Raw genomic sequence first — 13159 nt, 5'->3', positions numbered from 1 at the left:
ACATTAAACTAATTAAGAGCATTGTTATGATATGGTTACACTAAGTAGGTGAGCGGGGAGGAAGGGAAAACATACAGTGTAAAGGGTCTGTGTTTAAAGTGCGTGGCAGACATTCCAACATACCCAGGCATTTTTGGTAAAACTCTTGCAACATTTCAATGCCTTGCAGATACTTCTTTTTTTGAGCATCAGCATAACAACCCCAGAAAAAAGCAGAACGAATACTGCTTCTCTGCGCTGTTCCTCATTCGATGAAGTCCATGTCCAGAAATGCTTGTAAAATTGTGTCTAGCACTGCAGTGGTAATCATTAGAGCTGGAGATGGGTTGGTTTGTTTTAATCAATCTTAGAATAACAGCAAAACAGCAATGCAGAATAACATCTGGGGGGTGATACGCAAGCTAACATTTTGGATGGACACAATGAGAGTGAGGTGGGGCTGGGGTAAAAGCACTGACCAATATTCAAACCTACATAGGATGGTGAATATTGGTGACCTTAAGGTGAACATACTCTTATACTTATACTCTATACTTTCATAGCTGACATATCTTCCTTATCATGACCACTGTCACCAAAAGCTATAATTCTCTAAATGATGTAGGGGATGATTTGAGCATGAATCAGCAAAGACGAGACCACATCTGAAAACATGTGAAACCTTGACTGTGCTGTCAAACGAGTTAAAGTTAACAGCTGCCAGTGTCACTATTATAATCTGTAAAAGATTATCCATGTATCCACATACATACATACACAGACCCTTAGACAGTCAATTCCATTTGATTGTATAGGTAGGCCCAGTTTATCCTGTTAGTGATGCCATTACGCAATATCCATTGCCTGCAGCAGAATGCTGTGTTTTTACTACTCTCTATGGATGTCACCTCATGCAAGATGCCTGAGAGCATTTAATGGCTGGGAAGTATGATGAGTCATCCCCATCAGAGTAAACCTGATCTCTGTCCACACAAACTCAAGTACTTTTTCTGGAATGAAGAAGGAAGCTTAGCTGTCACTGAGGGCATAGTGCACGCTCCACACTACAATAGCATCCACAATGTTATCCATCCAAGAAAATAAGACACTCATGAACACAAATGTAGGGGTGGGGCTATCCCACAGAACAAGTGCAAATAGTGTAGTGCCAAAGAGTAAGCCCTGTTTAGAAGTGTTGTCATACTGAGATACAAACCTGTCGTGTTGTTATTTTTAGGCCTCTATTCACTGGCATTTAGGTCACCCAGCTGTTTACTGTGACAAGTGCAGATTCCAGAGTCCCTGTCCAGCATTGGACTCCAATGAGGGGTACAATGATTTTATCCTGAGGATTACATTTGCCCATGAATTTGGAGTTTCTATGCAGAACTAAAACAACAATTTGAAGGGTAAAAAACAATTGACTACACACTAAAGCAAACACAACCATTGGAAATTCATGAGACAATAACAAACAAAATGGATACGTCCATGAACTTCTCAGACGCTAAAACAAGTGTTTCACATAAATAAGTGCTTCACATCTCATGTTTAAAGTTCATTGTTAGACTACCACTTTATATATGTGAGTTGTCTGGGAAAGTGGAAGGTGGATAACAGATAAAACAGGTATAGGTTCAGTAGCACATCCTGTAGGCTACAGTGTGCTGTCTCCACTCCACTGGGAAGGCAAAGGAATCGAATGAGCTCTCTCATGACTCCCTGGATGATGTCATGGAGTAATTGGGTAAATCATTTCTCCCGTCTTCCACAGTCCAGCGCAAGGCACGAGCATAAACGACATAAATGGAAAGAATTCTCCCTTGGCACATGGGGGCACGTGTGCCAAACTGTCTATGAACGGAAACGGTTTACACAAGCAACAAGCGGCCGGCAGGGAAAACGGGGGTTTGACGTATGTAGCATCACAACGCGGCCATCTCGTCTGAACATGCACAAAGGCTCTTTGTTTCAGCAACGTCAGCCAGATGCAGCTTGCTGTCCAAGAGTGGTGGGAGAAGGCTGTCTTACTGGAACTCATTCTAAATTTATATAAAAAAAATAAAAACTCAGCCTTTTACAGTCAATCTGATGGCATAGTCTGCAGCACAATGTCAGTGAGTGTTATGACTTAATACTAGTCCTATGGTTTATTTTGTGAACCTTTAACAGAATTAAAAAGTGACTTCATGGTTAAACAGATTGAGTTCAATCACTTTACAAATGCCCACATGTGGTCAGATACTTTGTGTGAAACTTTGGCACTGACACTATGTAATCATGTCACTAGTATATTACACAATAACATTCATAAATTACATACCCTCCAGAATTATTGGCACCTCTGCTTAAGTTGACTTAAAACCGGTATAAAAAATAATCTGTTGGTGATTTATTGTAATCTCACAATAAAACAAATTAGTAAAAAATCCAACCTTGAAGGGATCAAGCAAATTCATTTTGAGAAAAAGGAAAAAGGAAGAAATAAACATTTTTAACAAAAACACGTCGCTCACAACTTTTGGCACCCCTGCTTGTAATACCTTCTTAAGCCCCCCTTTGCCAATAAAACAGGTTGTAATATTCTCCTATGACACCCCATTAAGTTGGAGAATACAAAGCAAGGGATTTAAGACCGTTCGTCTTTAAAAAATCTCTCCAGATCGTCCAAATTTCTAGGTCCACACTAATACATTCTCCTCTTTGACTCACCCCACTGTTTTCCTATATATGGAGTTTAGATTAAAAACCTTTAATCCTTGAATTTCCCCTTGGGGATCAATAAAGTATCTATCTATCTAGATAAGGGGATTGAGATGGCAATGTCCCGAAGCATGATTTTGTGTTCAGTGAACAATATCTGTTTTGATCTGGACATTTGTTTTGGTTCATTGACCTGATGAATGATCCAATCATGACCAACTTTTAGTGTCTTGGCAGAGATTGACAGATTTCCTTTGAAAATGTTCAGGTTTTTCTTGGTGTTCATGATAGCATGCACCTTAATTAGGTTCCCAAGGCCTTTGGGAATAAAAACAGACCCACAATAGCACAGCCCCTCCACCATAATTCTCATTAGGCATGGGGTTCTATGTACGCCAAATACAAGTGTTTCTAGCCAAAGAGCGCAATTTTCATTTCATCTGACAATAGACCACACTTCCATACAAAGTCACTGTACCATTCAGTAACTCCTGCCATCTACATTGGTAATTAAATGACTGGACAGGCTTTTGCCTGGCATGCCCTCTAAATAATCTATTAGCAGTGAGGTCACTTTTGAAGATTTTTTTGGGGACTTGGTGACCCCAAGTAGCTAGACCCCAAGATACCTTTGTCTGTCACTCTCCAACAGTGGTTCTCATGGAATTGTTTGCCTCTCTTACCATCCTCTATACTGTACGTGGGGGCAAGACAACCATGGGTCCATGTCCAAGCATGTTTGTCACATTTCCAGTTGATTAGAACCTTTCAATAATTGTTTTAACTGTAAATATAGGCATTTTCAACAAAGTACCTAGTTGTCATAGACATTGTCTGACTTCTTAAAATAAATTTTCTTCCCTTCAAGGTTGGATTTTTCCGATTTTTTTTCATTGTGAGATTACAATAAATTACCAACAAATTGTTTTTTATACCAGTTTTAAGTCAACTTTAGCAGAGGTGCCAATAATTCTGGAGGGTACTGTAAGTACAATAAAAAATAAAAAGCCCTATGGGGCTTAACTAGAAATCAATACCTTCTGTTAATTACAAAAAAGGCTACTGTCCAAAAAATCCATTTATCTTTGCCTTAAAAACGTCAGCAGTGGCGTTGGTGGCTAAACATGACGTGTGCTTTTCACAGAGCTGAGGTGTGGTATGGTTAGGTCAAAGATTAAACATGACACAGATTTTGTAAGTTGTGTAACAAAAAAGTATTAGGGAGACATACAAGTTGCTCACATGTAATAAATAACTGCCAGTTTCTACAAAATGTGACTTAGGAAATATTTTAATAATTTAAACCATGAAATAATATAGATCTGTCTATACAAATAAATATATAAAATGTATAAATACAACCCATGGAACTGGTCACAGATTACACTTGGAGGGTGAATTCCACAGAATTTTCTCTTGTAATATAGCACAACAATGATTATCTCTGATATGCTTACACAGTGACAGGAACACAGACTCACAAACACACACACACAAACATGTAGAACAAACAGAAAGTAGACCTGCAAGCATTACTTTAAGAAATAAGATGATCCCAAGCTTGATGGGAGACCCTCGTCAAACATAGTGGAGTAGGAGTTTTTGAGGAAATCCACATAGTTTTGAATGCTTTGCTTGTGGCTTTCTGACTGATCCAGGCTCAGCTGCAGGTCTTTGAGGCGTACTTCATACTGCTTCTCACTCTGTGTATTAGGGGAGATACATAAAAGATGAACTGGGTGTTAAAAATCCATTCCTTTCCAAGGCTTCCATAAAAACATTAAAATAAGGAAAAATAACAGTTCCATTAACTAAACTGCAAGGCGATAACACAGACAAACAAAGCCAAACAGATAGGGGCATAATGAAAACAAAAACAAACAAACAAACAAACAAACAAACAACAGACGATGGAGGCTGCAAAAAAAAATCACATACCGATATCTTGCTCTGCCTGAGCTGCTTCAGCTCGTTCTCCTTCCTGTTTTTCTCGGCTTCCAGCTCCTGGATCCGGGCCTGCAGATTGACCTCTCGGGTCGATGTCTTCTCCTTCACCTTGGACACCTTCACACAAGGACCAGGGCTTAAAATTATTTTTTCAAAATGGGGGGGAATTCCTGACAGTTCCTGATTGCTACACTTTTGAGAGAGAGAAAGAGAGAGAGAGAGAGAAAGAGAGAGAGAGAGAGAGAGAGAGAGAGAGAGAGAGAGAGAGAGAGAGAGAGAGAGCACATGCAAAGTGGTTCTGTGCGTGTGTCTCTTAATGGGGTTACGTTTAATTCAAGTCAGAAGTTGGTCCGTCTGGTCAATAGTCCCGCATTCACGCTGTTTTATTATTAGATTAATGTTATCAGACAGTGCTGTAAAATGTGCGTGAGAATTTCTCGCATTATGATGGCTAGAGTTGTGGTACTTGAATAAATTATGCGCAATACCCACAATCCCGTGCTGAAACGTAGGCCCTGAAGAGGCACTGAGAGCGACTAAAACACACAACTTTCCTCCTTCTTCACACAGGTGGCTTCAAATCTTTGCATGTCACCATTTATCCTATCAGAGATATGGCCCTTGCCATGTTATAAGACTATTTTATGAAACGTCCAGTCTTGGCCCTCTTGAGCTTTTAAAGGACCAGAGGGATAACCGTCCCATATCTGCTTCCCAGGTCAGAGGTGCCTACCTGCAGACGGACGTCGGTGAGGGCGGTCTCCAGCTGGCGGCTGAGGGCCTGGCACTCTGCGGAGCGCTGCTCCAGCTGACGGCTGCTGTAGTGCAAGGCCTCCTCCTGGGCCCCAAGCCTGTGCACCAGCTCCCTGTTCTCAGCATGGGCCTCCTCCATGCGCCTGGACCACACAGCAACACACACATGCACACTCATGATGGTTGTAGTGTAATGGTAGCCCACTGCTCTGGTTACTGTGCCATTTGTGTGTGTGTGTGTGTGTGAACTGTATCAGTCAATATCAGGACAAAATGTTCTTAAGCTAGTTCTTAGAAGGCCTCACACCAGATCACGATTCCTGACCTGGCAATAACACAATAACACTATGCTCATGAGGGAACATGAGGAACGGGTGATTCATTTCCAGTGATTAAAATGTGTTTAAAAATAGTAGTTCTTGATTGGAAACCCACTTCTGAAGGGATTCCACTTTCTCCTGCAGCTGACTGTTGGCTTCATTAATTGAATCCTTCATCTCGACAGAGGACCTCAGTTTCTCCAGCTGTCGCTCGGCCTACAAAACAAATATTTGAGAATGATCAGGCAGAAAATCATGAGGTCAGTGGATGAGCATGGGGATTCAGCACACACAAACACACACGCTCAACACAAAAAAGAATGAAAAAGTGAGAACTGAGAAGTGAAAAGTGTGGACTCGGTTTCGCTAACAGGGGCATCTACCACAACACCAAACCTGAACTCTCAGATGGTGAGGAAGGAACAAGGACACCACAGCACAACACTGCCAAACACAGCGAGCCTACGCAGTGACGCCACAGCAAGCTGGCGCCTTCAAACAGCCTGCGAGGAACACAGTCGCACGCAGGGCACGTCAAACAGAGTTTGCTGCCACCTTGTGGCTGAAGTTACGCAACAACACCAACACCAACACCAACAACCACCACAATGAAAAATGGCTACACACAGGATCACCGCTTGGTGGATTGGCGTCTACACAGACGCAGAGCACACCTTAGCCTGGTGCTGGCGGAGGGCCTCGGCCCGCTCCGCGTACTTCCTCTCGGAGCGCTGCAGGTTGTCCTGGCTGTCCAGCAGGTGCTGCTCAGTAGCACTCAGGAGCTCGGGGCAGGCCTCAAGCTCCAGCACTCGGCTCTCAAGCTGCTCCCGCGCCTGGGGCCAAACACACACACAGGGCACGGTGGTGTGTGTGTGTGTGTGTGTGTGTGTGTTTGTGTGTGTGTATGGGTGAAGGAGGGCAGTGGGTAATGATTGTGGTTTGTGAGGTCAGGTCAGACAAGAGTCACATAAATGTGAGCTGACCGGATATGGTGCAGCAGCTCCGTGTGCGTCTACATTCTCTGCCCCTTTTTATCCATATATACATAGCAAATAGGACTACATCCAATCCAATACACAAAACTTCTTCAGAAAATATTTCAGCTAAATGTTCTTGTTCTTCTGTTACTCCTTCCTTCTATCCTGACCTTAACAAGGAATGCCTATCAAATGATTATACAGACTAAGGTACATGGGATTAAGAGCAACTATCTCCCTTGTGTCCAGTGTGACTCCCTTGTGTCCAGTGTGACTGTGGGTGAGCCCACTATGTGAAAAGGACATTTCCTCAGATCTCAATATAACACACAAAAAATAATGCTGTACATAAGAGGCCATTTGGGATGCATGGTTTTATGCATTTCAGTGACCATTACCATACTGATTAAGTTGATCTTCAAATGAACCAACAGTTCAAATGTACTGTTACCTTGGCAACCTCAGCATGTCTTCCGTCTATGATATTGTCTTTCTCCTTTAAAAAGCTTTCCAGCTTTATTCTCAAGTCCGTGACCTCTGTTTGTAACTCCGCTATCTGAAAGAGACCAGACCAAGACATTGTAATCACGATGACAATGAAATATCACAAATGATGTATTTTTCCTTAGTGAAGAGTAAACCACACAGCAGGCGCTATGCTTGCATGCATGCGTCTGCTATCCTTTAAACGTTCACAACATTTAACAAGTGAACAACACACACAATGAAGGGGAACACACGCAGGCAGTAAAAGACCAGATGTCATGACCCAGATGTGCACCTGAATTTGGTACTGCTCCAGCTGGCTTTTCTTCTCTTCAGATCGTGTGCTGTGTTCCTGGTACACGGTTAAAGAGTGCTCCAACTTATACTCGTACTCCGAAATTGAGGCCTTCACATGAACGACAAAAAGCAGACAAACCATTGACTAGGCATAAAACTAACATAATACCATAAAACACCTATAAAAACAAACAATCCAAAAAAAGAAGTAGTAGTAGCGTACAACGAACAAGGTGATTCCACTACACTCCAACAAATATCTCACCTTGAGTGTTGCATTCTCCAGGCCAAGCTCGCCGTTCTCAGTGTTCAGGGTCTCCACTTTCTTGAGCAGAACGGCATTGGCAGCACTTGCTGCATCCTTCTCCTTCAGCAGCTCGTCAGTCAGGCTTGTGATTTGACTTCAAAAACAAGACAAAGAGACACATCTCCGTCACCTCAGTGCACCATCGCTGCGCTGGAGAAGCTCGCTTAAGTAGCACCCAATGAGCCCTGTTGAATAAAGTAGCGGATGGTCTCTCACTCTCGCAGAATGGTGATCTCTGTGTCCAGATGCACCTTCTCCTCAGTGATCTGCTCGTGCTGGGTCTTCCACATGTCTCTCTCAGCGCGCATCTGTGCCAGATTCACGTCCTTCCGAATGGACACACCACAGTTCAATACCACACCATTAGAATAGTCAGACATTAGGATACTCATTGAAACCATGCTAGCACTTAGAGCCACACCACTAAATTGTCTTCCGTGTTCTAAATGGACTTTGCGGTTAGTTAAAGGTGCTCTTAGCGATGTTACAAGGTTTCTAAGCTAAAACATTTTTTGTCACATATACAGCAAACATCTCCTCACAATCCACTAACTGCCTGTCCCCTGAATACATTGTAAAAACCATGAAACATAACTAATTGTCCCAGCCTATCACGAGATGCACGTTTATGTCACTTTCAATTGCACGGGAGAAAGGGGCGAGCTAGCTCGCTATTTAGTTTGAATCGTCAACAGAAGTGAACCGTGCTTAGAGAACCTTTAAAGGTTCACTATGCAGGTTTAGGTATTTTTGCCAACTGCAGAGCTCCCTCTAGAGCAGTGTTTCCAAAAGTCTGGGTCGCGACCCACAGGTGGGTCGTAGGAGATTTTATTTGGGTCGCCAGCACAATTTATGTTGTGTTATAGGCCTATACCATTTGTCATTTGATACCAGGAAAGCTAACAGTTTTCTATTAGGATGTAGTTTGCTAACTACCACAGTCACGGTTTTGTCATAAAAGGTCATGAAACTGGCGCATGAAACTGGGGGACGCATGAGGGGGTGCCAGAGCATGGTTATCTACCTCTCAAAATGAAACCGTTCTGTGGGGCGCCTGCCATGTACCTCGCAGTTGCAAACCACAAGGGACATGAATTCGCCTATTTGCACGAACATTAACAGATACCAGCTCCTCAACTTTACCCATTAAAATCTAGTGACTGTGCTGTCAACTAAAGCAGACATCCATAGACCGGATATAAGGCCCTTCAATTTGCATGTAGATAGTTTCGATTGTAGATGCAATCTTTAAAGTTAATAGTACCTCCTCCTCACATTCTTATTTCTGATTTAAAATGCACAACAGTGCATTATATTAGGCTACAATTTAAATGGACATTTTAAACACTATTCCTCTCGTTTTCTACCTCACTATCTCCAAAGTAAAGGCGCATTCTTCCGGCTATTGCGCAAAAGCCTATTGTTCTGATATAACGACTAGGCTATACACATATAATATAATACAACAATACAATATAACGACTTGAGTTATTTGCTGTTTACATCGGAATTGACGTCCACAGTGTTATGGACCCATTTGTCTGCAAAGCAACGTGGCCTACATACTTTTTTTTTAGAAATACAGGAACAGCTTAGGCCTGCTATGCTTACGAATGCCAACATGCGAGAATTTCCCCAAATCTCGGATGCGCATTAAAACGTATCTTTTCAGTAGTCATTTCCAACTTTTCACGCTGATGGTGCTCAAAATGCAACACAACCGTGTTCAAAGCAGGATCTATCTATAAAGACCCTATAGCAATGTATGGTTGGGGAATGCATAGAAAAGTTGGAGAACCTGTGGCCTAAAACAATATCGGTGGTTGCAGGGTAGATTTGAAGTGAAATGGGTCGCGATGGTCTGTCATTTTTAAAAAGTGGGTCGCCAGAAAAAAAGTTTGGGAAACACTGCTCTAGAGGTGCGATATATTTATATTTTACTCTGCTGTTGTAAATAGCAAACCTCTCATGACTTATCCCCTTGTACTTGTAATTGTACCTTGTAATGCTTTGCCATGGAGGTGAAGGATTAAAAACAGGCAACAACTCCAAAGAGCTTTATCAACTGACAAGGCAACATTTCATGATTCTCACAAGATTTGCATATTGTAACCTTTAGCCAGTCATTTTAGACTGTTTTGAGCATAAAAGTTGGTTCCACCCTGTGCTCTTTCTTCAAGCAGTGAAGTGAGGAACAGATAGCCTCATTCACCAGATTCCTCAAATTCACTGGAAAACCATAATGTACACCTTCAATATTAAGGGATGGGCCATCAGTCTTGTAACATCACTCTGTACTTTAGTGATGAGTTGAATCGAATACAATGCAAGTCGATGGAAGGGTGCGGTTGGTGCGTTCAAGACAACTCGAATCTCACAGAATTCTGCACAAAGCCACTTTAGCGAAACAGACAGAGCCCAGGCACCCTTCCCTTGCCAAAGTCAAGTGTGAAACCTTGTCTCTCAGCTGGTCGTAGCCTTTCTCCACGGCCGCCTCAAACCTTTCGGCCCTCTGCTTCTGAGCTCGGGTGGCCCTCTTCAGGGCATCCTTCTCCTGTGCTGCCTTCTCCAAGACAGCATTGATCTGACCCTTCATGTCGTCAATTTCTAACTTCTGTTCGGTGACTGTCCTCTCCAAACCCTAGGAGGGTGCAGAGAGACACATTACATTTCACTGTATATTGTACTACATTTCACTGTATTGTATTACATTTCACTGTACATTTCACTGGGGTACAGCTTGAGCCTGGCATCACTGGTCACTGTGCGAAATGGGAGATAAAGTAATGCAGTGGGCAGCATACCCTGAGCTGGACAGTCAGGCGGTTGTTCTCAGCCTCTTTGCTGCGGAGCTGATTCTGGAGGTGCGCCCGAGTGGACTCCACTGATCTGGACTGCTGGACCACGGACTCTGCATTCTCCTGATGGGTTGCATTAAAAACAGGCACGTCATTTTTGTTCTACTTTATGATGACCAACATGGCAATGAGCATGCAGGAATAGCAGGCATCACATTATGATGTTTGTGGACCATTTTGAGAGGGTGGTAAGTGACCAAGTAAACAATGATGGGTAATATATCAAACTAACAAGCTATGCCTAATTAAGTGAAGAAGTATAAGTATGCTTACCATTTCTTTTTTCCGTAGAGACATCAGTTCCTCTACTCTTCTCTCTCGGTCACTCAGATTGGATTTCAAATGCTACAAAGTTATTTATTATTTATTATCCATCAAATCTCCAGTAGAAATGTAAATCTTACATACCGGTACACATCAGAAGTTATGAAGAGCAGCACATACTTCATAATGTGTGCAAAAACATGGATGCATGGAAATAAAAAGCACACCTGATTTTCACTCTCTGTCTGTGTCAGCCTCTTGAGTAACACATCAATTTGTCTGTCTGTCTCCATGCGGCATGCCTAGGACAGAGCATTACAAATAATTACATCAGCTAACTGAAAAGTCCTCCAAATGCTCCACCAGTCATTCTGCAAAACACTGTTTATATTGTCATTGTCACTGTTTATATTGTTTATCTTGTGTTGCAATTTGAGCCCACCAGCTCACACAAACCCACACAACCATGGCAGCACCCACCTCTTGATCCTGTAGCTCTTTCAGCTGTTGGCGGACAGACTTGTTGATACGCTTGAAGACCTCCAACTTATCTAACAAAAGGCCTTTCTGCCTGGACAAGCGCAAATCACTGGAGCACCTCGAGTCCTTCAGAGCAAAAGAGGAACACTGAATCTTTGGCAGACATTTGGAACACTAAGCTGTGAGTCACCTCAAACTCACAGAGCGAGAGAGAGAGAGAAAGAGAGAGAGAATACATGTTTAGGACTGTCTATAATCAGATTTTAAACACACTTTTAGAGGAAGCACATCTGAGCCAATTTTATAATTTCCACGTTCAAGACTAACTTGAGCTCTAAAAATCAAGACAAGCCAGTCTCTTATTTTCAAAGAATTTAACAAACCCCAAAGTCATCGTCCAAGATGTCCTTAAAAGACACCAGCTGAATGGCAGCCGAGTTGGCAGCAGATTCGGCATCAATGAGAGTTTTCAGCAGAAGTCCTTTGTCCGATGAAACAAACTCATCATAACTGTAGACAAAGAACAGGGGCCATATCACACAAGTACTTCATTGTAAATGCAGTTAACATATTACTTCAATATATTTTCAATTCAAAGTAAATATCATATACATTGAGGAGATATGCATTCTCTGTGTACAGTAGAGAGGGTATCCTCAAGTCTAACCTGCTCTTCTTGTCCTCTGAGAGTCTGCTGTGGTGGGCCCTGCGTCCTCTGCTCCCACTGTCAGTGTCCCAGGCCCCGTCCATGTCCCCAGTACTGAGTGGGAGCTCGTCCCTGGTGGCTCTGGAGTAGAGCGATGACTCACGAAAGACTTCATCCGTAGACAAAGGCCTCATCCCTCCAGGGACCTTAGAGAAGGCACAGTCAATTGAACCAGGTATTGAGCTTAAGGTACTAAATGTACAAATAAAATAATGTAATGTATATACCTTCTATAGAAGGCACAGTATGTTCAGATGTTTATTAGTTTGGAAAAAAGAAAAGAATGCTAGATTCATTTGGTAAATATCTTTCTCACCTCATAACTGCTTTCATCACCATGGTCCTGCAAATCAGTCATCATCTCTTTGGTCGACACCTTTTCAAATGTACAGGGCTGGGGTGCAATGCTATCTTCTACTTCACTGAGATTTAGCTACAACATACAACGCATATAACAATGTGCTTCGTTGGGTGAAACAATTTCATGCATGGGAGATTCTTCTGCGCGCGGATGTTGCCTTTACATATTTTTGGATGTTCAAAGAGGTTGTGTTAACAGTACCTAATAGTTACAGTTGGAATTTATTGGATGCAACCTCAACTGCAATCTGCAAACACGCGTTTTTGACCTTGTAGGGATTAACAGCTACTTTGAAACCAATTAGGTTGCCCAGAGCTCTACCTTTAGTGAAGTTATGCTAAATTAACCCTAAATTTCGAACGTTTGCGTATTCCACTTGAAATAATCAGAGATCGCTTTGACAAAAATCATAAAGGAACTATTAAACTCTATGCTTGTCCTGTCAGTCTTCCTTTGGTGTTTTAACAGTTAGAACCTAGCTGCATAGAGTTTATGTTAGCTTGACACCTAGCTTGCTTGCTGGAGCATTCAAATGCTCCGGTGCACATGTGTTCGCTTGCTTGACAACACACACAGTTTGACTGAAAGACTTACATAACATTTGGAAATCAAGATCTGATGATAGGAACGATTTGATTCTTTTTTTGCAGAGCGCAAACTCTTGGCCGATTACTTCTTATGACGGAGACCAACACAAATATCCTTGATTCCTAGCCCACTC

The 13159-nt window shown here is 42.3% G+C and overlaps 1 protein-coding gene across 3 annotated transcripts; it reads right to left on the bottom strand.

Annotated features, from left to right (window-relative positions):
* Positions 1-3968: 3968 nt before the first annotated feature.
* LOC143133716 (outer dense fiber protein 2-like) lies at positions 3969-13145 on the bottom strand. 3 transcript variants are annotated; one of them, XM_076293544.1, is made up of 17 exons: positions 12394-13145; positions 12039-12223; positions 11755-11881; positions 11372-11497; positions 11119-11193; positions 10901-10972; positions 10574-10690; positions 10225-10410; positions 7986-8095; positions 7728-7863; positions 7461-7571; positions 7131-7235; positions 6377-6535; positions 5818-5918; positions 5363-5525; positions 4621-4746; positions 3969-4385 (listed from the first exon to the last, which is right to left on the bottom strand). In XM_076293544.1, exons 1-17 carry the CDS (start codon positions 12436-12438, stop codon positions 4215-4217), a joined length of 2115 nt encoding a protein of 704 aa, XP_076149659.1. In that variant the 5' UTR covers positions 12439-13145; the 3' UTR covers positions 3969-4214. The 3 variants fall into 3 exon arrangements, with proteins under 3 accessions (XP_076149659.1, XP_076149658.1, XP_076149656.1); XM_076293543.1 differs by lacking the exon at positions 6377-6535 and having other exon boundaries at positions 12394-12510; positions 13033-13145; XM_076293541.1 differs by lacking the exon at positions 6377-6535.
* Between the last annotated feature and the right edge of the window lie 14 nt (positions 13146-13159).

This window comes from Alosa pseudoharengus, unplaced genomic scaffold (assembly GCF_046254945.1).
Source record: "Alosa pseudoharengus isolate Yale_2024_CS ecotype anadromous, Long Island Sound unplaced genomic scaffold, YU_APseudo_1.1 YU_APseudo_1.1_scf_2, whole genome shotgun sequence".
Taxonomy (NCBI): Eukaryota; Metazoa; Chordata; class Actinopteri; order Clupeiformes; family Clupeidae; genus Alosa; species Alosa pseudoharengus.
Note: the sequence above shows the minus strand (reverse complement) of the source record. Positions and strands in the feature narration are given on the sequence as shown.